The following is a 27995-nucleotide window of genomic DNA, read 5'->3' as shown; positions in this document are numbered from 1 at the left end:
GGGGGATTTCATGGAAACCTATAAAATTCTAACAGGACTAGACAGGGTAGATGCAGGAAGGATGTTCTTGATGGTGGAGGAGTCCAGAACCAGGGGTCACAGTCTGAGGATATGGGGTAGACCATTTAGGACTGAGATGAGGAGAAATTTCTTCACCCAGAGAGTGGTGAGCCTGTGGAATTCGCTACCACAGAAAGTAGTTGAGACCAAAACATTGTATGTTTTCAAGAAGGAGTTAGATATAGCTCTTGGGGTGAAAGGAATCAAAGGGTATGGGGAGAAAGCAGGAGCAGGCTATTGAGTTGGATGATCAGCCATGATCATAATGAATGGTGCAGCAGGCTCGAAGGGCTGAATGGCCTACTCCTATTTTCTATGTTTCTATGTTTAAGTGGTGCCAGCCTCTCACAAATTTTGGACCACCTGTGCAGATGTGCAGCCACTCAACAGCGCTCTGCATACATGCAGATCAACAGCAGCACAAAGTGCTACCTGCATCGAGTGCAACACGTGTGAGTTAACCGCACTTCGCAATTCTGGCCCCTGTTATTGTGGGGGTCGTTGTCAAATTAGGCGGCTTCTGCCTTTTTTTATATAAACCAAGGGAAAGCATGAACTGTAAGGTTTGAGATAACTTGCTGAAACTCCAGTGGCAGTTAGTCCATTCAAGGAGCAGTTTAATTAGCAGGTGCAGCATTTATAACAGAGGAAACTTTGAAGGTTTGTTATTGTTTAACTTTTAATTATCTTGTCTCAACACTAAATGTGGTTGCTGAAATATTTGTTTAAGATGGAAAGTGCTAATTATTTTTTGGCTGTTGCTGTAAATTTCTGGCCTTGAGGATAATGGATAGTATTTGATGTAGGAGACAGGGGTCTTGCCCACTGGCTGGAGAGCTGGTGGGATCTATGTGTTGCCTCCTTTGGGGAAGGTCCGCTTCTGGCCAGCCAGTGACCGGCTGCTGTCTGTTGCAGGCAGCGCCAGCAGGAGTGGGGACAGATGCCAGCAATGTAGAGAGGCGCCTAGGATCACCGAGAGACCCAGGCCATGGGTGAGTGAGGGCAGGATGGGGGTCACTGGATGGGATTGGCAGCAAGGGCAGGGTATGACACTCAGTGGCCCCCCCCATGTTCCTGGTGTCGAGTCCCTCGATCAGGCACTAAGTGCCTTCAACGAGGAACCCCTCCTGGGATCCCGCCCACTCCTGGTTGAATAGCAGTGGTGCTGAGATGAGACCCTTGGAGGGTTATGGACAGGTTAAGTGAGTGAGTGAAAATTTGGCAGATGGAGTTTAATGTGGGAAAATGTGGGGTTGTCCACTTTGGCAGGAAGAATAGAAAAATAGCATTTTATTGAAATAGAGAGACTGCGGAATGCAGGAGTACAGAGGGATCTGGGAGTCCTTGTACATGAATCTCAAAATGTTAACATGCAGGTACAGCAAGTGATTAGGAAGGCAAATGGAATGCTGGCCCTTATTGCAAGAGGGATGGAATATAAAATTAGGGAAGTCTTGCTACAACTGTGCAGGGTACTGGTGAGACCACACCTGGAGTACTGTGTACGGGTTTGACATATTTGCATTGGAGGCAGTTCAGAGAAGATTCACTCGTCTAATTCCTGGGATGAAGGAGTTGTCTCATGAGGAAAGGTTGAGCAGGTTGGGCCTGTAATCACTGGAAGGAGGAGAAGTGATCTTACTGAAACATATAAGGTTCTGAGGGGGTTTGACAGGGTAGAGGTTGAGAGGATGTTTCCTGTCATGGGGAAAGCTAGAATTAGGGGCCACAGTCTCAAAATAAGGGGTTTCCCCTTTAAGACGGAGATGAGGAGGAATTTTTTCTCTGACAGTTGTTAGTCTTTGAGGTTCTGTTGGAGGCTGGGTCATTGATTATATTCAAGGCTGAGTTAGGTAGATTTTTGATTGACAAGGGAGTCAAGAGTTATGGGAGGGGGGTGCTGGCAGGAGAGTGGAGTAAGGGCCATGATCATATCAGCCTTATTGAATGGTGGAGCAGGCTTGATGGACTGAATGACCTCCTCCTATTTCTTGTGATCTTAAGAACTTGCAACTTGATCGTGCCTTCGGTATGTCCCAAAGCAGTTTCCAGCCATTAGCCACCGTTCTATCGAGAAATGCAGCAGCTGTTTTGCATACAGCAAGATCCCAAGATTAGCAATGAGACGAGTGATAGTTCATCTGGTTATGATGATGATATTTGATGGGTAAGTGCTGGCCAGGACTGTGGGAACTGCCCTACGTATTGCACTGAAATGGAACAATATAGAAATTCGCTGATGACATCCAGTTGGGACAAGGTTGACATAACAAATTCTGACTCAGATTCTGAAATACTGCAGGAGGATATAGGCTACTGGAATGGACAGATAGCTGTTACAGACCCTTGTGACTTACAGCACTGAATGAGGCCATTTGGCCCATCACGTCTCTGCTTGAAGGGAGGGGACTAATCACACTCCCTACACTCTCAACAATGTCCAGTGCCTTTCCTGGCTTCAAATATCAATCCAATCACCTCTTTAAAAAATGCAATGGCCTCAACCTCCAGCAAGCCATGTGGGATAGCATCACCTCCGATAACTCTCTTAACCTCGCTCCTCACTCACGGTTTTTAAAATTGATGGGTTTGTCCCTACCCTCACCCCCTATAACAATTTAATTCCTTGATCCTGTTTAATAACAGATTTGAAAAACTAGATACAGTAATATGTCTGGCAATTAACTCAAATCTATTATTGTTTCAAAACATTCATCTTAGGACTAAAGATGCAGTCGACACAACTCTGCAACTGTAAACACCCCGAGCAGCACCAGCACACTGATCCAGGCCTCGTGAATGTAGGAACAGTTGTTCAGGAGTAGACCACATCCCCTTTGAACCTGCGTCACCATGGATGATGTGTGACCCAACTCCATGTACCCGCCTTTCCCATCAACAACAGGGTGTATTTATATAGCACCCTCTAATAAAACATCCCAATGCGCTTCACAGGAGCATTACAAAACAATGAACATCAACCCACAGAAAGTTGGAGAAAACTTGGCCAAAGGTGTAGGCTTCAAGGAGCGTCTTAAAAGAGGAAAGTGAGGTAGCGAGGCAGACAGGTGTGGGGAGTGTATTCCAGAACTTAGAGACCAGGCAACTGAGGGCACAGCTACCAATGGCAGAGTGATAAAAACCGGGAATGCTCAAAGAAGCCAGAATTGGATACCTCAGAGGCCTGTACAGCTGGAAGAGATTTCAGAGATAGGGAGGAGAGAGGTCAGGGAGGGATTTGAAAATAAGGATTTAAAATGGAGGCATTGTTTAACCGGAAACCAATGTAGGCCAGTGAGCATTGGGTGATGGGTGAACAGGACTTGGTGCAAGTTAGGACATGGACAGATTTATGGAGGGTGAAATGTGGGAGACCAACCCAGGGGAGCATTGGAATGGTCAATTCTGAAAAGTGATGAGGGTTTCAGCAGCAGATGAGCTGAGGCAGATGCTAAGTTGGGGATGATTTTACATGATGGATCTGGCATCAATTGGCGTTGAGGAAGAGAGTCCCAAATGTCTACCACACTTGGCATGACGATAGAAATGTTTCTTAACTTCAATCCTGAAAGGCCTGGGCTTTATTTTTAAGCTATATCCCTTGGTCCCACACTCCTCAGCAATTGAAATAGTTTCTATCTAGTTTCTATCAAATTAAGTTTCTATTTGCCTGTTTAACTGTATAAAACCTAGGGAATATCACTCCTACTTTGTGTAATCATGGCTACAAGCTAGGCCATAAGACCATAAGATGTAGGAGCAGAAGTAGGCCATTTGGCCCATCGAGTCTGCTCTGCCATTCAAATTTATTGGGCATGATTTCCCCTTCATGAAGCCATGCTGTCTCTGCTTGATTAGAATATGTATTTCTAAATGCTCTGCTACTGCATCCTTTATAATAGACTCTGACATTTTCCCAGTGACAGATGTTAAGCTGACTGACCTATAGTTACCTGCTTTTTGTATCCCTCCCTTTTTGAATACAGCGACCACCCCCAGGGGCAAGGGACCACCCGCAGGGGCAAGGACCACCCCCAGGGGCAAGGGCCACCCCCAGGGGCAAGGGGCCACCCGCAGGGGCAAGGGGCCACCCGCAGGGGCAAGGGGCTACCTGCAGGAGCAAGGGGCTACCTGCAGGGGCAAGGGACCACCCACAGGGCCAAGGGCCACCCCCAGGGAGAAGGGACTACCCGCAGGGGCAAGGGGCACCCCCAGGTGCAAGGGGCCACCTGTAGGGGCAAGGGGCTACCCGCAGGGGCAATGGGCCACCCGCAGGGGCAAGGGCCACCCCCAGGGGCAAGGGGCCACCTGCAGGGGCAGCAGCAGACAGTTAATAATGAGGGGGGTAGGAGTACTCCACTGGGATCTTGCTGGCATGGGAAGAGAGTCCCTCGCAGCTCCATGGAGGTAGCATCCCACACATCTCCCACAGCTCGCTGAAGCTGACAAGGTGCTTCCTGGAGCAGTCCCTGTAGCATTCTGTACGCCCGAGAGAACTGCCTTGCCCCATAGTGCCAGCTGACCTGAGAATGACCCTCGATCCCAGCCCAAATTCCTGTGCTATTCATGTATAAACGGTTATTACACCTACACCTAGAGGGTCCTTTAGTGGGAGGGGGGCAAGGGCACAGGGCCTATTGGATGTTCAATGTTGAAGAAAGGGTTAGCATGCCTCTGTCTCTCCACCCCTGCAACGTAATCCACCCTACCTCTGTAATCCACCATGCCTCTGTCCCTCCAACATGCCTCTGTCCCTCCACCATGCCTCTGCCCCTCCACCCCTGCAACGTAATCCACCCTACCTCACCCCCTGCTCAACATCGCCCACCTCTGCCCTATCTCAGGCCCTCCACAATGTAACCTGGGATCTCTGCCTCTCGATGTAACCTCCTCCAGCTTTTCATCCTCATCTACAAATCTCTCTGCAGCATCACCTCATCCGACCTCCCGCCTTCCTCGAGCCGTGTCTCCTTTCACATCGTCTCACCATTGCCTTATCTGTCTCGACCCCACTCCTTTGGTTTTGAGCCTCTGAATTGCCTTGGGATCTTAAATGCACTGCGTAAATGTAAGTGTTTGTTAAATGTATCGGGTAATGAGATTGGTTTTTACCATTTGTGACTTGGGTTTCTGATCTAATGCCTAAATGAGCTCACATTGAAATCTCCCTTGTAAGTCAGTCTGAAAGAGATTGATTATTGGATTTGTAGATGGATAGAGTGCTACTGGAAATGCAGCTTCCCTCTTACACGTGATATTAATGTATCATTGGCTGGCTGCCAGCATTAAGGCTGTCCCTGGATGACATGGATAAAGAAGTATGCAACCTCTTCCATTAGTTAGCCGTGAGCTGGTCAGTTCCACCTGACGCTTTGGACTATGGCCAAGGTGAGGGATGGATCCAGACTGTCCTCCTCTTGTTAACTTCACCTGCTGCAATTTCCCAGCCGGCCAGTGGCCTTTCTGGGACCGACCTTAATGTCCTGTGACAGTATAAAGCCGGATTTACATCTGTCCCGATTTATTACATCCGCTGACTTCAGTGGGAGTAAAAATCTGGAGAGATACCAAACTCACCATCACCCATTTTGCACCATCGACAATGTCAGGATCAACTCTTCTTTTTGAGTTTTGAAATGTAGGATTGGCTGAGTCATTGGTCCTCCCTCTCTCAACATTGATCACAAATAACATAACCTTCCGAAACTTTCTAACATCAAACATTCTCTACTTTACATTCTCCTTCCTGGCCTCTCAGCTCTCTTTGAAAACCTTCCGATTTAAGATGGTTGACCTTAAATATCTCAAACTTTTCTAACTTTAAACTAACTACAAGTTACCAAACAGAGTAACAAAGTTAGCCTCAAGGACCAGTGGGAAGGAGGCCATTCAGTTAAATTCAAATTAGTTTTATAAACACTGCAGCTTTAATAGTTTTATTTCTCCCTCTTTTCTATGGGTGCCTACGCTATCAGGAAAGAATGTGATATCATTGAGTAATTCTGTGTTCCCAAAATTGTAGCCCCCATTTCCTGACTCACTGGAAGGTGGGTGACACTCACTATAGTGCTTATAGATCCTCTTAGCAAGAACATGAATGTTTGACTGTCCCAATATCCGGCAGTAATGAGCAGCAGTGACTGCACCATAGAGCACCCCAGTACATTGAAACGTTTAATGTGAGTGTCATTTGCTAATTACCGACACCAATCCAGTGCCATTAGCAGTGCCATTGTTTCTGGTTTGAGAAATGACTTCTCTACTCAGATGATAACAACTGCACCACTGGTTACTGCCATCACCAATTGCATAAAGAGACCTGGAACATTGTCAGGTTATAGAGTCACTGGCCTGAACTTGTAGCTCAGCGGGCGAGCGCGATCAGCGGGTCCAGGGTCAGCTGGGAACCGACTGCCAACCGTGACTATGATTAACTGCCAGCCAGCTTGAAACATGTGCTGAAATACTCAGCGCTGCCGGGATGGGGGCGTGAGGAGGGTGGGACATCAATGTGGGTGTGGGTGCGTGCTGAGAGAAACTCCCCCTGAAAGCAGAGAGCTCCCTCAGGGAGCTGCAGACCCGAAAATGTTCCAAAAAAGCTTTAAAAAGCAGAAATAAAGTCCGAGCCTCACAATCCGGCACCTGAAAAGATGGATGACAAAAATGCTGCCCACGGATTTTCATTTTCATTTTATTTCCTAACAGAAACCTCCCCAGCCGTGGATGAGGTTTGATGAAAAATGTAAAGGCTGCCTGGCCGATTTACCCATGAGGTTGGACAGGCGACGAAGGATGGCAGACGGTTGCGCTGTTAATGGGCTTAATTGCCCTGTAAATTGTCGGCGGGTGCGCTTCCGACTTTTGTGCACGCCCACTAAGCGAAGTATCGCACGATGGGTGCGCGATGATGTCAGGACGCTTGCCCCATGTCAACTCGCAGAATTTCATGCCCGATTGGGTCAGGTGCATGCCTCCCCAATCAATGTAAAATTCAGCCCGTTGTACCCACATTACAATAGTGACTACATTTCAAAAAGTACTTCATTGGCTGTAAGCACTTTGTGACATCTGGTGGTTGTGAAAGGCGCTATATAAATACAAGTCACTCTCCTTTTACATAGAAATCAGTGAAGTGTCAGTCTACTCTAGCCATTATAGGATCATGCCTCTACAAATTGTCCCTTCAACTGTCTCAGGGTTAACCTTGGACATGCTGTTGAAGTGCTGTAGCCTACAGGGCTATGGACCAAGAGCTGCAAAGTGGGATTGGGCTGGATGACTAACTTGTTGGCCAGTGTGGACTCAATGGGCCAAATGGCCACCTTCCATGCTGTAAGTTTCTATAGTCGTCTGACTTAACATCAAAACTCTACCAAATCTCTCCCAATGTCCCAGTCTGTGGCTTCCAATCTGCCTTCACACAGTTGGGTAACCAAAACACAAGAGTTGTCCAAACAGGCAAGGAAGCCAGAATCCCAGGATAAAGATTAAAGAAGTACAGCAGGGCGCTTGGATAAGTTCAAGGTAATCGGGCAGAGTCAACATGGTTTTGTGAAAGGGAATCATTTCTAACCAACTTATTGGAGTTCTCTGAGAAAGTAACATGTGCTTTGGATAAAAGGGAACTTGTGAATGTGCTGTACTTAGGTTTCCAGAAGGTATTTGGTAAAGCGCCATTTGGTTATTGTGGAAAATAAAAGCTCATGGTGTAGTGGGTAACATATTGGCATGGATAGAGGATTGGAAACAGAGAGTAGGCATAAATAGGCAAGATGTAACGAGTGGTGTGCCACAGGGATCAGTGCTGGGACCTCAACTGTTTACAATTTATATAAATGATTTGGATGAAGGGATTGATGGGACGGTTGCCAAGTTTGCTGCCAACACAAAGATAGGTAGGCAAGTAAATTGTGAAGAGGACAAAAGGAGGCTACAAAGTGACATAGATAGGTTGAGTGAGTGGGCAAAGATCTGGCAAATGGAGTATAATTTGGGCAAATGTGAAATTGCCCTATTTGGCAGGAAGAATGAAAGAGAAGCTTGTTATCTAAATACTGAGAGATTGCAGAGCTCTGAAACACAGAGGGATCAGGGTGTCCTAGTGCGTGAATCATAAAATGCTAGTATGCAAGTGTAGCAAATAATTAGGAAAGCTAACAGAATGTTATCATTTATTGTGAGGGGAATTGAATACTAAAGTAGGGAGGTTATGCTTCAGTTATACAGAGCATTGGTGAGACCACATCTGGAGTACTGTGTACAGTGTTGGTCTCCTTATTTAAGGAAGGATGTAAATATGTTGGAAGCAGTTCAGAGAAGGTTTATCAGACTAATACCTGGAATAGACGGGTTGTCTTATGAGAAAAGGCTGGACATACTAACAGACTAGGCTTGTATCTGCTGGAGTTCAGAACAGTAAGAGGCGATTTGATTGAAACATATAAGATCCTGAGGAGTCTTGACAGAGTGGATGTGGAGAGGATGTTTCCTCTTGTGGGAGAATCTAGAACTAGGGGGTCACTGGTTAAAAATAAGGGTTTTTTAAGATGGAGATGAGGTGAAATTTTTTCTCTCAGAGGGTTGTGAGTCTTTGGAACTTCCTGTAAAGGTGGTGGAAGCAGAGTCTTTGCATATTCCTAAGACAGAGGTGGATAGATTCTTACCAAGTTAAAGTTTTGAGTCCTTATGACTCTTATTCAGAGCTCTGAAGAAGATTCATAAGGACTCGAAATGTTAACTTGGTTTTTTTTCTCTCCACTGACGCTGTAGACTTTGAGATTTTCCAGCATTTTCTGTTTTTGTTTCAGATTTCCGGTATCTGCAGTGTTTTGCCTTTATCTTAATGGATGGATGCTTGATAAGCAAGGGGGTGAAAGGTTATTGGGGGTAGGTGAGATGCAGATTTGAGGTTACTATCAGATCAGCCATGATCTTATTAAATGGCGGAGCAGGCTCGAGGGGCTGAATGGCCCACTCCTGTTTCTGGTTCAAATGTTCATATAAAAAAATCACAACTGCCCAAACCAGAGAACAATTTGTTCTTCTGAAGTTCTCCCAGTGCCACTGAGGATCTGGCAGTAACACCCCCAAGCAACAGTCCGGTAAGCCAGAGATAGAGGACTGCCCACCCTGCCTATCTCCCAGGTTCTCTATGTCTCTGTTCCCCGGGTATCCCACCCTGAGACCTCAAACACCCTGCTCCAGGACACTCAAAATGTGTTTGAGAAGTCGGGACCAACTCTATGTCCCTGTGCAGCATCACAAATCTGGTGTAACCCTGGAATCCTGCCAGTAGCCTTCAGCGAGCACACCCAATTTGTTTATGTCACTGATGGTGAAATATTAAATCCTTTTGGTTCCCTTCAGGTACTGATAATACTCCACACTCCAATTATTGTTTGCAAGAAAACTGGCTGAATTGTTAACATTTAATCCATACGCTAAGCAAAAGTCATTACTTGAAACTTGAGATCTGTGATGCTGAAAAATAATAATTTTGGATAAACCCTTAGTTATTCCCCTCCGTCAGGCCTATCTTCAAAGAGAAGCCATACTCACGTTCCATCAGAGCAAGTCAATTCACTGCTTGCAAACAGGGGACTGTCTAAACGAGCTGGAGTTCCAAACTGGAAGGACCACTGAGAGCGGCAAGGACACAGAATGTACTCTGGGTATGTCCATCACCTAGAGTGGCTCGGTAGCATCACTACAAACCGAGCTGGCTGAGTCCTAAAGCACATAGCTGCTAGGCTGGGTCTGCCACAGGTTCTGAGGGAACCAGCAAGAGGGAAAAACATACCTGACCTCGTCTTCACCAAACTATCTGTCACAGATGTGTCTGCCCATGACAGTGTCGGTGGGAGTGACAACTGTGCAGTCCTTGTGGAGACGAGGTCCTGTCTTCACATTGAGGAAACCCTCCACGGTGCTGCAGGGGATAGATTTCTAACAGAAATAGCAACTCAAGACAGGGCATCAGCAGCAACAGAACTGTATACAATCACGCTGCATAATCTTATGGTCCAGCATATCTCTCACTCTACCGCTACCACCAAACCAGTAGTACCCCTGAGCCTGGGGGGGTGGCTCGGGGGTATTACTGTCAGATGCTCAGTAAAGTGGGAGCAGTTCAGAAGGTCAAATCATTCTCTGGTTTGGGCAATTGGAGATTTCTTTATCCTGGGATTCTGGCTTCCTTGCCTGTTTGATTGGCTCCTGTGTTTTGGTTACCCAACTGTGTGAAGGCAGATTGGAAGCCACAGTCTGGGACATTGGGAGAGATTTGGTAGAGTTTTGATGTTTAGTCAGACGACTATAGAAACTTACAGCATGGAAGGTGGCCATTCAGCCCATTGAGTCCACACTGGCCAACAAGTTAGTCATCCAGTCCAATCCCACTTTGCAGCTCTTGGTCCATAGCCCTGTAGGCTACAGCACTTCAAGAGCATGTCCAAGGTTAACCCTGAGACAGTTGAAGGGACAATTTGTAGAGGCATGATCCTATAATGGCTAGAGTAGACTGACACTTCACCGACTTCTATATAAAAAGAGAGAGACTTGTATTTATAAAGCGCCTTTCACAACCACCAGATGTTGCAAAGCGCTTACAGCCAATGAAGTATTTTTTGAAGTGTAGTCACTATTGTAATGTAGGAACACTGACTCTGTTCAACCCTGGCTCAATGAAGAGTGCAGGAGGGCATGCCAGGAGCAGCACCAGACATACCTAAAAATGAGGCGTCAACCTGGTGAAGCTACAACACAGACTACTTGCATCCAAACAGCATAAGCAGCAAGTGATAGAGCTAAGCGATCCCACAACCAAGGGATGAGATCTAAGCTCTGCAGTCCTGCCACATCCAGTTGTGAATGGTGGTGGACAATTAAACAACTCACTGGAGGAGGAGGCTCCACAAATATCCCCATCCTCAATGATGGAGGAGCCCAGCACATCAGTGCAAATGATAAGGTTGCACCATTTGCTACAATCTTCAGCCAGAAGTGCCGAGTAGATGATCCATCTCGGCCTCCTCCGGAGATTCCCAGCATCACAGATGCCGGTCTTCAGCCAATTCAATTCACTCCAGGTGATATCAAGAAACGGCTGAAGGCACTGGGCCCTGACAATATTCCGGCTATAGTACTGAAGACTTGTGCTCCAGAACTTGCCGCGCCCCTAGCCAAGCTGTTCCAGTACAGCTACAACACTGGCATCTACCCGGCTATGTGGAAAATTGCCCAGGTATGTCCTGTACACAAAAAACAGGACAAATAAAAACCTGGAGGTTATTAGCTATGAGGAGAGGTTGGAGAAACTTGGATTGTTCTCACCAGAGCGACGGAGATTGAGGGGCGACTTGATAGAAGTTTACAAAATTATGAGTGGCATGGTCAGAGTAGATAGTCAGAAGCTTTTTCCCAGGGTGGAAGAGTCAATTACGAGGGGACATAGATTTAAGGTGAGAGGAGAAAACTATAGAGGAGGCGTGTGGGGCAAGGTTTTTATGCAGAGGGTAGTGAATGTCTGGAATTCACTGCTAGAGGAGGTGGTGGAAGCAGGTACGATAGTGGTGTTTAAGAGGCAGCTTGACAAATACATGAATAGGATGGGAATAGAGGGATACGGACCCCGGAAGTGCAAAATATTTTAGTTGATGGGCAATATGATCGGTGCAGGCTTGGAGGGCCGAAGGGCCTGTTCCTGTGCTGTACTTTTCTTTGTTCTTTGTTCTTTGTTCTAAATCCAACCTGGCCAGTTACTGCCCCATCAGTCTACTCTCGATCGTCAGTAAAGTAATGGAAGGGATCATCAGCAGTGCTATCAAGCTGCACTTGCTTAGCAATAACCTGCTCACTGATGCCCAGGGCAGGATTTTATGGACCTGTTGCGGTGGGAATGCGGTGAACCGCTTAAAAGTCCATTGGCTTCAGCGGGACCGGGAAATCACACCAGCATAAAATTCCACCATCAGTTTGGATTCCGCCAGGGCCACTCAGCTCCTGACCTCATTACAGACTTGGTTCAAACATGGACAAAAGAGTTGAACTCCCGAGGTGAGGTGAGAGTGACTGCCCTTAACATCAATGCAGCATTTGACCAAGTGTGGCTTCAAGGAGCCCTAGCAAAACTGGAGTCAATGGGAATCAGGGGGAAAACTCTCCAGTGGTTGGAGTCATACCTAGCACAAAGGAAGATGGTTGTGGTTCTTGGAGGTCAGTCATCTCAGCTCCAGGACATCACTGCAGGAGTTCCTCAGGGTAGTGTCCTCGGCCCAACCTTCTTCAGCTGCTTCATCAATGACCTTCCTTCCATCATAAGGTCAGAGGTGGGGATGTTCAATGATGATTGCACAATATTCAGCATCATTCACAACTCCTCAGATACTGAAGCAGTCCATGTCCAAATGCAGTAAGACCTGGACAATATCCAGGTTTGGGCTGACAAGTGGCAAGTGAGGTTCGTGCCACACAAGTGTCAGGCAATGACCATCTCCAACAAGTAACATTCGTGCTAAGTGCCAGGCAATGATCATATCCAACAAGAGAGAACCCAACCATCACCCCTTGACATTCAATGGCATTACCATCACTGAATCCCCCACTATCAACATCCTGGGGGTTACCATTGACCAGAAACTGAACTGGACTAGACATATAAATACTGTGGCTACAAGAGCAGGTCAGAGGCTAGGAATCCTGTGGTGAGTAACTCACCTCCTGATTCCCCAAAGCCTGTCCACCATCTACAAGGCACAAGTCAGGAGTGTGATGGAATACTCTCCACTTGCCTGGATGAGTGCAGCTCCCACAACACTCAAGAAGCTTGACACCATCCAGGACAAAGCAGCCCACTTGATCAGCACCCCATCCACCATCTTAAACATTCAGTTTCTCCATCAGTAACTCACAATAGCAGCAGTGTGTACCATCTACAAGATGCACTGCAGCAACTCACCAAGACTCCTTAGACAGCACCTTCCAAACCTGCAACCTTTACCATCTAGAAGGACAAGAACAGCAGGTACATGGGAACACTACACCTGGAAGTTCCCCTCCAAGTCACTCACCATCCTGACTTGGAAATATATCGCTGTTCCTTTACTGTCGCTGGGTCAAAATCCTGGAACACCCTCCCTAACAGCGCTGTGGGTGTACCTACACCACATGGACTGCAGCGGTTCAAGAAAGTGGCTCACCACCACCTTCTCAAGGGCAACTAGGGATGGGTAATAAATGCTTGTCTAGCCAGTGATACCCATATCTTGTGAATGAATAATAAAGAAATGTTACAGCCCTAACTAACAAAGCTGGAGTTACAGGCCTGTCCGATCCAGCTGGAGTTACAGGCCTGTCAGACCGAGCTGGAGTTACAGGCCTGTCAGACCGAGCTGGAGTTACAGGCCTGTCCGACCGAGCTGGAGTTACAGGCCTGTCAGACCGAGCTGGAGTTACAGGCCTGTCCGACCGAGCTGGAGTTACAGGCCTGTCCGACCGAGCTGGAGTTACAGGCCTGTCAGACCGAGCTGGAGTTACAGGCCTGTCAGACCGAGCTGGAGTTACAGGCCTGTCAGACCGAGCTGGAGTTACAGGCCTGTCAGACCGAGCTGGAGTTACAGGCCTGTCCGACCAAGCTGGAGTTACAGGCCTGTCCGACCAAGCTGGAGTTACAGGCCTGTCCGATCCAGCTGGAGTTACAGGCCTGTCAGACCGAGCTGGAGTTACAGGCCTGTCCGACCGAGCTGGTGTTACAGGCCTGTCCGACCAAGCTGGAGTTACAGGCCTGTCAGACCGAGCTGGAGTTACAGGCCTGTCAGACCGAGCTGGAGTTACAGGCCTGTCAGACCGAGCTGGAGTTACAGGCCTGTCAGACCGAGCTGGAGTTACAGGCCTGTCAGACCGAGCTGGAGTTACAGGCCTGTCAGACCGAGCTGGAGTTACAGGCCTGTCAGACCGAGCTGGAGTTACAGGCCTGTCCGACCGAGCTGGAGTTACAGGCCTGTCAGACCGAGCTGGAGTTACAGGCCTGTCAGACCGAGCTGGAGTTACAGGCCTATCTGTCTCCGCAGGCTTGCTCTTTCTTTTAAGAAAGTTTCTTCCAAGCAATATAGCCTGGTAAAACTTAGTCAGTGGGTGTAAGAACCTTTATTTCCAGGAGCCCAGAAACTAAGACAACAGCCACATGTCACACTCCTGTCCACTTGTACAACTGGGATCTCAGCCACAGAAATGAAGGAGGAATATAATGTATAATTTCTCATTGTCTGGGAGATATAGTATAGCACTTTGTGTGATGTGCATTAACCCCCTATTGAACTAGACCCAGTGTACTGCCGGCAGGACCCTCCCCACGGATAACTGACTGGGTCCTGATGGGAAACTTTGTGGGCTGCCTCCTGTTGGCAGTCTGTCTGTGCAGCATCATTGAAGGGAGCGGTGTGGACCCTCTCACCTCCACCCACTCAGTAGATAGCCCAGAGTGAGAAAACCACATACCCCAAGGCTGAAGCAGGAGAAATTAATTGATGCATACACTGGGGTCTGTACAATATAGCATTTGCACTGTAATAGTACACCATATAATGCATACTGGATCCAAATACTAACTGGCTGTATTGGTTCACTCCTGAAGAACAGTCAATTGTGGAGATGAGGTCTCCTGTAGAATCCACCCAGGAGTAATTGTGTGTGCAGACCAAGAACAAGCATTTTTTTGTAGTGAGAACACTGTATTGCTAACAGGGAGATACTTCCTGTAGTAACGGGAATGCTCCTGTTCTTTTAGGTAACCTCCTCAACGTGAGACAGAGGAACCAGCAACGGCGAACGGGCGCTACCCGCAGCAGAGTCAGACGGGCTGCCACCTCACGGACAGAACGGATCTGGCCTGGGGGAATCATTCCCTACATCATAGGAGGAAACTTCACTGGTCAGTGCGAGTCAGAAAGACACAGTCTAACTGATGTTGTGGCATTTCTGCAATCAGGCAGTCGGGTATGAGTAATATAGAATAGAACTCTTTGTGCTTAGTCTAATGTCAGCATTAATCACAACCAGAGCAGCTACAGGAAGTACGAGTGTTTGAATGGGGAATCTAGAGGCAGCCTTACTCTGTACCTAACCCCGTACTGTACCTGCCCTGGGAGTGTTTGATAGGGACAGTGTAGAGGGAGCTTTACTCTGTATCTAACCCCGTGCTGTACCTGTCCTGGGAATGTTTGATGGAGACAGTGTAGAGGGAACTTTACTCTGTATCTAACACCGTGCTGTACCTGTCCTGGGAGTGTTTGATGGGGACAGTGTAGAGGGAGTTTTACTCTGTATCTAACACCGTGCTGTACCTGTCCTGGGAGTGTTTGATGGGGACAGTGTAGAGGGAGCTTTACTCTGTATCTAACCCCGTGCTGTACCTGTCCTGGGAGTGTTTGATGGGGACAGTGTAGAGGGAGATTTACTCTGTATCTAACACCGTGCTGTACCTGTCCTGGGAGTGTTTGATGGGGACAGTGTAGAGGGAGATTTACTCTGTATCTAATCCCGTGCTGTACCTGTCCTGGGAGTGTTTGATGGAGATAGTGCAGAGGGAGCTTTACTCTGTATCTAACCCTGTGCTGTACCTGTCCTGGGAGTGTTTGATGGGGACAGTGTAGATGGAGATTTACTCTGTTTCTAACACCGTGCTGTACCTGTCCTGGGAGTGTTTGATGGGGACAGTGTAGAGGGAGCTTTACTCTGTATCTAACCCCGTGCTGTACCTGTCCTGGGAGTGTTTGATGGGGACAGTGTCGAGGGAGTTTTACTCTGTATCTAACCCCGTGCTGTACCTGTCCTGGGAGTGTTTGATGGGGACAGTGTAGCAGGAGCTTTACTCTGTATCTAACCCCGTGCTGTATCTGCCCTGGGAGTGTTTGATGGGGGCAGTGTAGAGGGAGCTTTACTCTGTATCTAACCCCGTGCTGTACCTGTCCTGGGAGTGTTTGATGGGGACAGTGTAGAGGGAGATTTACTCTGTATCTAACCTCGTGCTGTACCTGTCCTGGGAGTGTTTGATGGGGACAGTGCAAAAGGAGTTTCATTCTGACTCATCAATCTGTCTCTTGCTCAAACTCAGCCTGCTCCTGATGTACAGTGTGACCTTTTCCACATCCTGCAGCAGTTCATAGGAACACAGGACTTAGGAGCAGGATAGAGGCCATTTAGCCCCTCGAGCCTGCTCTACCATTCGATAAGATCATGGCCGATCTGCTTGTGGTCTCAGCTCCATTTAACTACCCATCCCCCATAACCCTTGACTCCCTTGTCTATTAAAAATCTATCTAACTCAGCCTTGAATAAATTCAATGATCCAGCCTCCTCTGCTGTCAGGGGAAGAGAATCCCACAGACTAACCATCCCCTGAGAGAAAAATATCTCCTCATCTCAGTTTTAAAAGGGAGCCCTCTTAGTCTTAAACTGTGTCCCCGAGTTCTAGTCTCCCCCACAAGCGGAAACATCCTCCCACTATCCACCCTGTCCACTCAGGATCTTATATGTTTCAATAAAGTCACCTCTCATTTTTCTAAACTCCAATGAGTTCAGGCCCAACCTGTTCAACCTTTCCTCACAAGCTCTTCATCCCAGGAATTAGTCACGTGAACCATCTCTGAACACAATTCAAATAAGGAAACCAAAACTGTGCACTGTATTCCAGATGTGGTCTCGCTAAGGCCCTGTACAGCTGCAGTAAAACTTCCCTAATTTTATATCCCATCCCTCTTGCAATAAATAACAGCATTCCAGTTGCCTTCCTAACCATTTGCTGCACCTGCATACTAACTTTCAGTGATTCATGTACCAGGACACCCAGATCCCTCTGTACCTCAGAGTTCTGCAATCTCTCCCCATATAAACAATTTGCTGTTTTTCTATTCTTCCTGCCAAAGTGAACAAATTCACATAGTCGACCCAAGCTCTCCTCATACAACAATCCTGCCATCCCAGAAATCAGTCTGGTGAACATTCACTGCACTCCCTCTATGGCAAGTATATCCTTTTTTAGGTAAGGAGACCAAAACTGCACACAATACTCCAGGTGTGGTCTCACCAAGACCCTGTACAGCTGCAGTAAGACATCCTTGATCCTGTACTCAAGTCCTCTCGCAATGAAGGCCAACATACATTTGCCTTCCTAACTGCTTGCTGCACCTGCATGCTTGCTTTCAGTGACTGGTGAACAAGGACACCCAGGTCCCTTTGAACATCAACATTTCCCAATCTATCACCATTTAAATAATACTCTGCCATTCTGTTTTTCCTACCAAAGCAGATATCTTCATGCTTATCTATGTTATACTGCATTTGTCATGTCTTTGCCCACTCACTCAACTTGTCTAAATCGCCTTGAAGCCACTTAACATCCCCCTCGCCACTTACATTTCATCAAGTTTTGTGTCATCAGCAAACTTGGAAATATTACATTTGGTTCCCTCATCCAAATCACTGATATATATTGTGAATGGCTGGGGTCCAAGCACTGATCCCTGCGGCACCCCACTAGTCACCGCCTGTCACTCTGAAAAAGACCCATTTATTCCTACTCTCTGTTTCCTGTCTGATAACCAATTCTCAATCCATGCCAATATATCACCCCAATCCCATGTGCTTTAATTTTACACACTAGCCTCTTTTGTGGGACTTTATCAAAAGCTTTCTGAAAATCCAAACACACCACATCCACTGGTTCTCCCTTATCTATTCTGCTAGTTATGTTCTCAAAACACTCTAATAGGTTTGTCAAAGGTTTGCTTCCCTTTCATAAATCCATGCTGACTTTGTCTAATCCCATTAATATTTTCTAAGTGTCCTATTATCACATCCTTTATAATAGACTCCAGCATTTTCCTTATGACTGATGTTAGGCTAACTGGCCTGTAATTTGCTGTTTTCTCCTCTCTCCCTTTTTAAAAAATGGGATTATATTTGCCACCCTTCAATCTGCTGGGTCTGTTCCAAAATCCACAGAACTTTGTTGCTACTTAGCTCCACCCAGACTGATTCTACACCTAGATTTTCTGAGTCAATATTCTCTCTCACTATCACACCGATTTCATCCATAACTAACAACCCCACCCCACCTCGTTTTCCTTTTTGTCCATCCTAAATATCAAGTCCCCTTGGATATTCAGTTCTAAGCCTTGATCACCCTACAGCCATGTCTCTGTAATAGTGATTATATCACACCAGTTTACATCTATTTGTGCTGTTAATTTGTCTACCTCATATCCTCTGTGCATTCATATCCAGTGAAGGTTATTGATTACCCTGTCTCATTGCACACTACTAGGTCTAGGATAGTCTGTTCCCTGGTTGGTTCTAGAATATAGTGCTCTAAGAAATTGTCCCAAATACACTCTATGAACTAATTTTCCAGGCTACCTTTGTGACAATCTGATTGATCCAATCTATATGTAGATTAAAATCACCCATAACATTGCAGTACTTTCTTACGTGCCCCATTTATTTCTTTCTGTATTTTCTGTTCTACTGTGTAACCACTGTTAAGGGGTTATAAACTACTCCCACAAGTGACTGCTCACCTTTCCAATTCCTTATGTCCCCCCAAACTGATTCTAGCTCTTGCACATTTGAGCTAAGGTCACCTCTCACTACTGCACTAATGACATCCCTAATTAACAGAGCTACCCCACCATCTTTTCCTAGCTCCCTATCTTTTTGAAAGGTCACATACCCTACAATATTCAGGTCCCAGCCTTGGTCACCCTGCAACCATGTCTCAGTGATGGCTGTCAGGTCATACATTTTTATTTCTATCTGTGCTATCGGTTATGGATGCCTTTAACTCTGTCTGTTTACCATTTTTGCAATCTTCGGCCTTATCAGCTGGTGCACTCTTGAGTTTATACTATCCATCCCTTCCTGCTATACTCTGGTCATCATTACCCAAATCACTACCCTGCCCTATTACCTCATTGCCTCCCATAGATTTACTACATCTCCCCTCACATGATCCCTTCTCCCCAATATTTAGTTTAAACCTTTCTACTGCGCTAGTTATACAATTCACCAGAACTCTGGTCTCAGCATGGTTCAGATGAAGCCTTTCCCAACAGTACAGCTCACACTTGTTGCCAGTGCCCCATGAACCAAAACCAGTTTCTCCCACACCAATCTTTGAGCTACGCATTTATCTCTCTAATCTTATTTACCTTTTGCCAATTTTCTCGTGGCTCAGGTGACAATCCAGAGATTGAACCTTTCTGATTCTGCTTTTCATTTTAGCCCCCAGCTGCTCATTATCCCTAAACAGAACCTCATTCCTAGTCCTAGCTATGTCGTTGGTACCATCATGGACCACGACAACTGCATTCACCTCTTCCACTGCAAGTTTCTCTCCAGCCTTGAGCAGATGTCCTGAACCCTGGCACTGTCCAGGCAGCTTAGCCGCCTGGACTCACGCTCTTGATTTCAGGGAACTGTTTCCACCCCGCTGACTGTACTGTCCACTACTACCACTGCGTTCCTATTAACTACCCCACTTGAGTGGCTTCCTGTACCATGGTGCCGTGGTCAGTTCGCTCATCAACTCCCCAGCCCCTGCTTTTGTCCCCACAAGATGCAAGAACCCCAAACATATTGGACAATTTCAAGGGCTGAGGCACCTCCACTTCTACCTACTTGATTCCCTTACCTGTTTCACTGGCAATCACATGCTCCTGACCTTGACCACTGACCAAATCAGAAGACCCTAGCCTATGGGATGTGACTGCCTCCTGGAACAAAGTGCCCAGGTAGTTTTCCCTCTCCCTGATGCATCTGCAGCTCAGCCTCCAGCTCAGCGACTCTGAATCATAGTTCCTCAAGCTGCAAACGCTCACTGCAGATGTGTTTGCTCTGGACCACACTGCTGCCCATGAAACCCAACATTCTGCAGTTGCAACACATCACCTGCCCTGCCATCTTTATCATGTTTTAATGAATTGTTATTTTCTTAATTAATTTTTAATTAATAAAGCCTACTACTCTCAATGAACTTTACAATAACTAGTAAACCTTACTATTACTAATAAAATCTTACAATTACTGCTGATAGATAAATGAGCAAATCACTCACCAGCCAATCACTTACCTGCTCCACTCTTCCCTCATTGCACTAAATCCTTTTACTCACCAAATTCGCAATTCAGACACTCTGATGAATTGCAATCAGTTCCTTTGGGAGTTTTCTGAATGAAGCTTCCGGGTTTTCTCAGCTACTGGCCCCAGTGAATGTTGGAATGTGTACTTAGGCTGCAGAGATCTACATGAGATGCATAGGTTGACAGTGGTGACATAAGAATGACTCTCGGATAGTGCACAAGCACCCGTAGGTTTATGGAGCAGCGATCACAGCCTGTATTAATGGGACCTGCAACAGTTAGAATGGTCCACATGAACAGACAGAGACCCACACATCCTGACCATAACTTGTAGGTACCGCTCTCTATCTAATACTGAGGAGATGAATGGGACTGATTGTCATTGATTTGATGTGACCCCAACTAAGTGACCATTTTGTCTGAAATGCTTCAGGAACCCAGAGAGCCATATTTAAACAAGCCATGAGACACTGGGAGAAGTTCACGTGTGTGACATTTGTGGAGCGAACCAGCGAGGAAAGTTTCATCGTTTTTACTTATAGGCCATGTGGGTAAGTGTATAGGCCCATGTGGGTAAGTGTATAGGCCATGTGGGTAAGTGTACAGGCCCACGTGGGTAAGTGTATATGTGGGTAAGTGTATAGGCCATGTGGGTAAGTGTACAGGCCCATGTGGGTAAGTGTATAGGCCATGTGGGTAAGTGTACAGGCCCATGTGGGTAAGTGTATATGTGGGTAAGTGTATAGGCCATGTGGGTAAGTGTACAGGCCCATGTGGGTAAGTGTATAGGCTATGTGGGTAAGTGTATAGGCCATGTGGGTAAGTGTATAGGCACATGTGGGTAAGTGTATATGTGGGTAAGTGTATAGGCCCATGTGGGTAAGTGTATAGGCCCATGTGGGTAAGTGTACAGGCCCATGTGGGTAAGTGTATATGTGGGTAAGTGTATAGGCCCATGTGGGTAAGTGTATAGGCCATGTGGGTAAGTGTACAGGCCCATGTGGGTAAGTGTATATGTGGGTAAGTGTATAGGCCATGTGGGTAAGTGTACAGGCCCATGTGGGTAAGTGTATAGGCTATGTGGGTAAGTGTATAGGCCATGTGGGTAAGTGTATAGGCACATGTGGGTAAGTGTATATGTGGGTAAGTGTATAGGCCCATGTGGGTAAGTGTATAGGCCCATGTGGGTAAGTGTACAGGCCCATGTGGGTAAGTGTATATGTGGGTAAGTGTATAGGCCCATGTGGGTAAGTGTATAGGCCATGTGGGTAAGTGTACAGGCCCATGTGGGTAAGTGTATATGTGGGTAAGTGTATAGGCCATGTGGGTAAGTGTACAGGCCCATGTGGGTAAGTGTATAGGCTATGTGGGTAAGTGTATAGGCCATGTGGGTAAGTGTATAGGCACATGTGGGTAAGTGTATATGTGGGTAAGTGTATAGGCCCATGTGGGTAAGTGTATAGGCCCATGTGGGTAAGTGTACAGGCCCATGTGGGTAAGTGTATATGTGGGTAAGTGTATAGGCCCATGTGGGTAAGTGTATAGGCCATGTGGGTAAGTGTATATGTGGGTAAGTGTATAGGCCCATGTGGGTAAGTGTATAGGCCCATGTGGGTAAGTGTATAGGCCATGTGGGTAAGTGTATATGTGGGTAAGTGTATAGGCCCATGTGGGTAAGTATATAGGCCATGTGGGTAAGTGTATATGTGGGTAAGTGTATAGGCCATGTGGGTAAGTGTATAGGCCCATGTGGGTAAGTGTATAGGCCATGTGGGTAAGTGTATAGGCCATGTGGGTAAGTGTATATGTGGGTAAGTGTATAGGCCCATGTGGGTAAGTGTATAGGCCCATGTGGATAAGTGTATAAGTGGGTAAGTGTATAGGCCCATGTGGGTAAGTGTATAGGCCATGTGGGTAAGTGTATATGTGGGTAAGTGTATAGGCCCATGTGGGTAAGTGTATAGGCCATGTGGGTAAGTGTATATGTGGGTAAGTGTATAGGCCATGTGGATAAGTGTATATGTGGGTAATGTATAGGCCATGTGGGTAAGTGTATAGGCCCATGTGGGTAAGTGTATAGGCCATGTGGGTAAGTGTATATGTGGGTAAGTGTACAGGCCCATGTGGGTAAGTGTATAGGCCCATGTGGGTAAGTGTATATGTGGGTAAGTGTATAGGCCCATGTGGGTAAGTGTATATGTGGGTAAGTGTATAGGCCCATGTGGGTAAGTGTATAGGCCATGTGGGTAAGTGTATATGTGGGTAAGTGTATAGGCCCATGTGGGTAAGTGTATAGGCCATGTGGGTAAGTTTATATGTGGGTAAGTGTATAGGCCCATGTGGGTAAGTGTACAGGCCCATGTGGGTAAGTGTATAGGCCATGTGGGTAAGTGTAGAGGCCCATGTGGGTAAGTGTATATGTGGGTAAGTGTATAGGCCCATGTGGGTAAGTGTATAGGCCCATGTGGGTAAGTGTATAGGTCATGTGGGTAAGTGTATAGGCCATGTGGGTAAGTGTATATGTGGGTAAGTGTATATGTGGGTAAATGTATAGGCCCATGTGGGTAAGTGTATATGTGGGTAAGTGTATAGGCTCATGTGGGTAAGTGTATAGGCCCATGTGGGTAAGTGTATAGGCCATGTGGGTAAGTGTATAGGCCATATGGGTAAGTGTATAGGCCCATGTGGGTAAGTGTATATGTGGGTAAGTGTATAGGCCCATGTGGGTAAGTGTATATGTGGGTAAGTGTATAGGCCCATGTGGGTAAGTGTATAGGCCATGTAGGTAAGTGTATAGGCCCATGTGGGTAAGTGTATATGTGGGTAAGTGTATAGGCCCATGTGGGTAAGTGTATAGGCCCATGTGGGTAAGTGTATACGTGGGTAAGTGTATAGGCCATGTGGGTAAGTGTACAGGCCCATGTGGGTAAGTGTATATGTGGGTAAGTGTATAGGCCCATGTGGGTAAGTGTATATGTGGGTAAGTGTATAGGCCATGTGGGTAAGTGTATAGGCCCATGTGGGTAAGTGTATAGGCCCATGTGGGTAAGTGTATATGTGGGTAAGTGTATAGGCCCATGTGGGTAAGTGTATAGGCCATGTGGGTAAGTGTATATGTGGGTAAGTGTATAGGCCCATGTGGGTAAGTGTATATGTGGGTAAGTGTATAGGCCCATGTGGGTAAGTGTATATGTGGGTAAGTGTATAGGCCCATGTGGATAAGTGTATAGGCCATGTGGGTAAGTGTATATGTGGGTAAGTGTATAGGCCCATGTGGGTAAGTGTATAGGCCATGTGGGTAAGTGTATATGTGGGTAAGTGTATAGGCCATGTGGGTAAGTGTATATGTGGGTAAGTGTATAGGCCCATGTGGGTAAGTGTATATGTGAGTAAGTGTATAGGCCCATGTGGGTAAGTGTATAGGCCATGTGGGTAAGTGTATATGTGGGTAAGTGTATATGTGGGTAAGTGTATAGGCCATGTGGGTAAGTGTATATGTGGGTAAGTGTACAGGCCCATGTGGGTAAGTGTATAGGCCCATGTGGGTAAGTGTATTTGGTTTGAAAGATTAGGAACTCAGATTTTGATGAGCTGTAAATTTCGTATTTCAAGATGTTACAACATAGCTGAGGGACAGTAGCATAGTGGGAATGTTACTAGACTAGTAATCCAATGGACTACACGATTACTCTGGAGAAATGTGTTCAAATCCCATTACAGCAATTTAAATTCAGTTAGTAGGTAAATCTACTAAAAGGCTAGTATCAGTATAATTATTGTGTTATTGCATAAATTCACTAATTTTCTTTAGGGAAGGAAATTTGCCTTCCTTAAGCAGTCTGGCCTACATGAGACTCCAGACTCATTTTCCCCTCTGAAATGGCCTAGGAAGCCAGTCAGTTAAGGGGAATCAGGCAGTAAGTGCTGGCCTTCTATCTGTCCCCAGCATTAAGAAGGATGGGTCTGGCCACAGAAAGCCCCGTTCAGTTGCACTGTGCTGTACCACCTGTCCCTCGCGGAGAACTTTATGCAGCAAAACACCTTTGAGCACAAGTCCATCAGGCAGTGGTCTGCACATAATGTCCTCGAGGCCCTGTGGGAAAAGAAGATGGTGGATCCTGTCTGACGGTTCCCTGAGCAGACTGTCAAAGTCACTTGGCAGAATGTCTCATTGCCAGAACTTTCAAACCAAGACATTCCTTGGTTGGTGATGAGAAGGGTGCTCACTGTCAGATCCTTCCTGCATGCTCAGACTCTCACCCCCTTGCATACTGCCCTCAAGGCACCTGTTGTTCACCTCCCTCTGGAATGTGCCTTCTTAAAGCCGTGGTTCAAACATGGACAAGAGCTGAACTCCCGAGGTGAGGTGAGAGTGATTGCCCTTGACATCAAGGCAGCATTTGACCGAGTGTGGCATCAAGGAGCCCTGGCAAAACTGGAGTCAATGGGAATCACAGGGAAAACTCTCCACTGGTTGGAGTCATACCCAGCACAAAGGAAGATGGTTGTGGTTGTTGGAGGTCAGTCATCTCAGCTCCAGGACATCACTGAAGGAGTTCCTCAGGGTAGTGTCCTCGGCCCAACCATCTTCAGCTGCTTCATCAATGACCTTCCTTCTATCATAAGGTCAGAAGTGGGGATGTTCGCTGATGATTGCACAATGTTCAGCACCATTCACGACTCCTCTGTCCATGTGCAAATACAGCAAGACCTGGACAATATCCAGGCTTGGGCTGACAAGTGGCAAGTAACATTCGTGCTAAGTGCCAGGCAATGATCATATCCAACAAGAGAGAATCCAACCATCGCCCCTTGATGTTCAATGGCATTACCATCACTGAATCCCCCATTATCAACATCCTGAGGGCTACCATTGACCAGAAACTGAACTGGACTAGCTATGTAAATACTGTGGCTACAAGAGCAGGTCAGAGACTAGGAATCCTGTGGTGAGTAACTCACCTCCTGATTCCCCAAAGCCTGTCCACCATCTACAAGGCACAAGTCAGGAGTGTGATGGAATACTTTCCACTTGCCTGGGTGAGTGCAGCTCCCACAACACTCAAGAAGCTTGACACCATCCAGGACAAAGCAACCCCCTTGATTGGCATCACATCCACAAATATTCACTCCCTCCACCACCAATGCACAGTAGCAGCACTGTGTACCATCTACAAGATGCAGAAACTCATATAGGCTCCTTAGACAGCACCTTCCAAACCCACGACCGCCACCACCTAGAAGGACAAGGACAGCAGACAGATGGGAACACCACCACCTGGAAGTTCCCCTCCAAGTCACTCACCATCCTGACTTGGAAATATATCGGTTGTTCCTTCACTGTTGCTGGGTCAAAATCCTGGAACTCCTTCCTTAACAGCACTGTGGGGTCCTACACCACATGGACTGCAGTGGTTCAAGAAGGCAGCTCACCACCACCTTCTCAAGGGCAACTAGGGATGGGCAATAAATGCTGGCCCAGCCAGCGAAGCCCACATCCTGTGAATGTTTTTTTTAAAAAGCAGGTCTGGAAAGAGATGCAGTGCCTTTTGTTGAGGCCCATCCTGAGCAGCTCTGTGATGGGGGACCCTGTGCTCTAAGGGCTGTTCCCAGGGACACACACTGACACTCAACTGCTGCTGGAGGGCCATCAACTCAGTGAAAGACGATCCTTGGAAGCTTTGGACAATCTGAACTTGTTGGTCCTCCAGTACTTTCAGGAGGACGGAGGGACACAGAGACACACTGTGTCGTGTTGAGCTTGTTTCACAAGCTGACTGAAGCTGTATTCTTACTGGTCTCCAGGTGCTGCTCATACGTAGGCCGTCGAGGGGGTGGACCCCAGGCCATTTCCATCGGCAAGAACTGTGATAAGTTTGGAATTGTCGTTCACGAGTTGGGACATGTGATCGGGTTCTGGCACGAACACACCCGGCCAGACAGAGACGCCCACGTCAGCATCATCAGAGAAAACATACAGCCAGGTAATGTGTCTCATCCTCCTGAAGACTGTGTGCAGGGCCGTCAGTATAGAGAGCAGGGGCAAGCACATCCGGGGGAGGAGGGGGCAGAATATCCACACACAGCCCCCAGAGGGAGCACCTCTCAGGTTGCTTCAACAGGAGCGCTGTCAAACACAATGACAACTTAACTGAACTACATATGGAGACCATTAGGACAGATGAACAAAAGCTTGGTCAAAGAGGTAGGTTTTAAGGAGCATTTTAAAGGAGGAGAGAGGCCGAGAGGTGGGGAGATTTCCAGAGTTAGGGCCTTGGCAGCTGAAGGCACGGCTGCCAATGGTGAAACTATTAAAACTGTGGATGCTCAAGCTGCCAGAGTTGGAGGAATGTAGAAACTTTGGAGGGTTGTAGGGGCTGATTGTAAGGCCACAATTGGCTGCCTGGACCCTAAGCTCTGGAATTCCATCCCTACACCTCTCCATCTCTCTACCTCACTTTCCTCTTTAAAACACTCCTTAAAACCTACCTCTCTCACAGAATCACAGAATGCAGAAGAGGCCCTTTGGCCCATCGAGTCTGCACTGACATGTGAGAAACACCTGACCTACCTACCTACCTCCCTAATCCCATTTACCAGCACTTGGCCCCATAGCCTTGAATGTTATGATGTGCCAAGTGCTCATCCAGGTGCTTTTTAAAGGATGTGAGGCAACCCGCCTCCACCACCCTCCCAGGCAGCACATTCCAGACCCTCACCACCCTCTGGGTAAATAAGTTTTTCCTCACATCCCCCCTAAACCTCCTGCCCCTCACCTTGAACTTATGCCCCCTCGTGACTGACCCTTCAACTAAGGGGAACAGCTGCTCCCTATCCACCCTGTCCATGCCCCTCATAATCTTGTACACCTCGGTCAGGTCACCCCTCAGTCTTCTCTGCTCCAACGAAAACAACCCAAGTCTATCCAACCTCTCTTCATAACTTAAATGTTTCATCCCAGGCAACATCCTGGTGAATCTCCTCTGCACCCCCTCCAGTGCAATCACATCCTTCCTATAATGTGGCGACCAGAACTGCACACAGTACTCCAGCTGTTGTCTCACCAAGGTCCTATACAACTCCAACATGAACTCCCTACTTTTGTAATCTATGCCTCGATTGATAAAGGCAAGTGTCCCATATGCCTTTTTCACCACCCCACTAACATGCCCCTCCGCCTTCAGAGATCTATGGACACACACAGCAAGGTCCCTTTGTTCCTCAGAACTTCCTAGTGTCATGCCGTTCATTGAATACTTCCTTGTCAAATTACTCCTTCTAATGTGTATCACTTCTCACTTTTCAGGGTTAAATTCCATCTGTCCATTTATCTGCCCATTTGACCATCCCATCTATATCTTCTTGTAGCCCAAGACACTCAACCTCACTGTTAACCACCCGGCCAATCTTTGTGTCATCCACAAACTTACTAATCCTACCCCCCACATAGTCATCTATGTCGTTTATATAAATGACGAAGCAGCTTTTGATCATCTGACCTCATATCACCTCATGTGGCTCAGTGTCACACTTTATTAATTTATAATGTTCCTGTAAAGTGCCTTGGAAAGTTTTATTATGTTAAAGGCATTACCAAGTTGTCGAGGGCAGAGGTTACAGTGATAGGGAGGGGCAAAAGCCATGGAGTGATTTGAAAACAAGAATGAGAATTTTAAAATCTCTAACCACCTCCTGCCATTTACACAGCATCAACTGCATTACCCTCCTCAGCCCTTACACTTCTTTACATGAGCTCAATCAAGTTTGACCGATGCAATTTGCCTTCAAGAAATCCATGTGGAC

General features: G+C 46.9%; 1 protein-coding gene across 1 annotated transcript in view; it reads left to right on the top strand.

Moving 5' to 3' along the window:
* LOC121270718 (tolloid-like protein 2) overlaps positions 1-27995 on the top strand; it is a 689999-nt gene that overhangs the window by 253417 nt on the left and 408587 nt on the right. The window contains exons 4-6 of the mRNA XM_041176081.1: positions 14843-14986; positions 20626-20743; positions 25998-26176. Coding sequence (XP_041032015.1) covers positions 14843-14986; positions 20626-20743; positions 25998-26176 — 441 coding nt within the window. The remainder of the gene's footprint in view (positions 1-14842; positions 14987-20625; positions 20744-25997; positions 26177-27995) is intronic.

This window comes from Carcharodon carcharias, chromosome 28 (genome assembly GCF_017639515.1).
Source record: "Carcharodon carcharias isolate sCarCar2 chromosome 28, sCarCar2.pri, whole genome shotgun sequence".
Lineage (NCBI taxonomy): Eukaryota > Metazoa > Chordata > Chondrichthyes > Lamniformes > Lamnidae > Carcharodon > Carcharodon carcharias.
The sequence above is the reverse complement of the archived record's forward strand: the minus strand, read 5'-3'. Positions and strand labels throughout refer to the sequence as shown.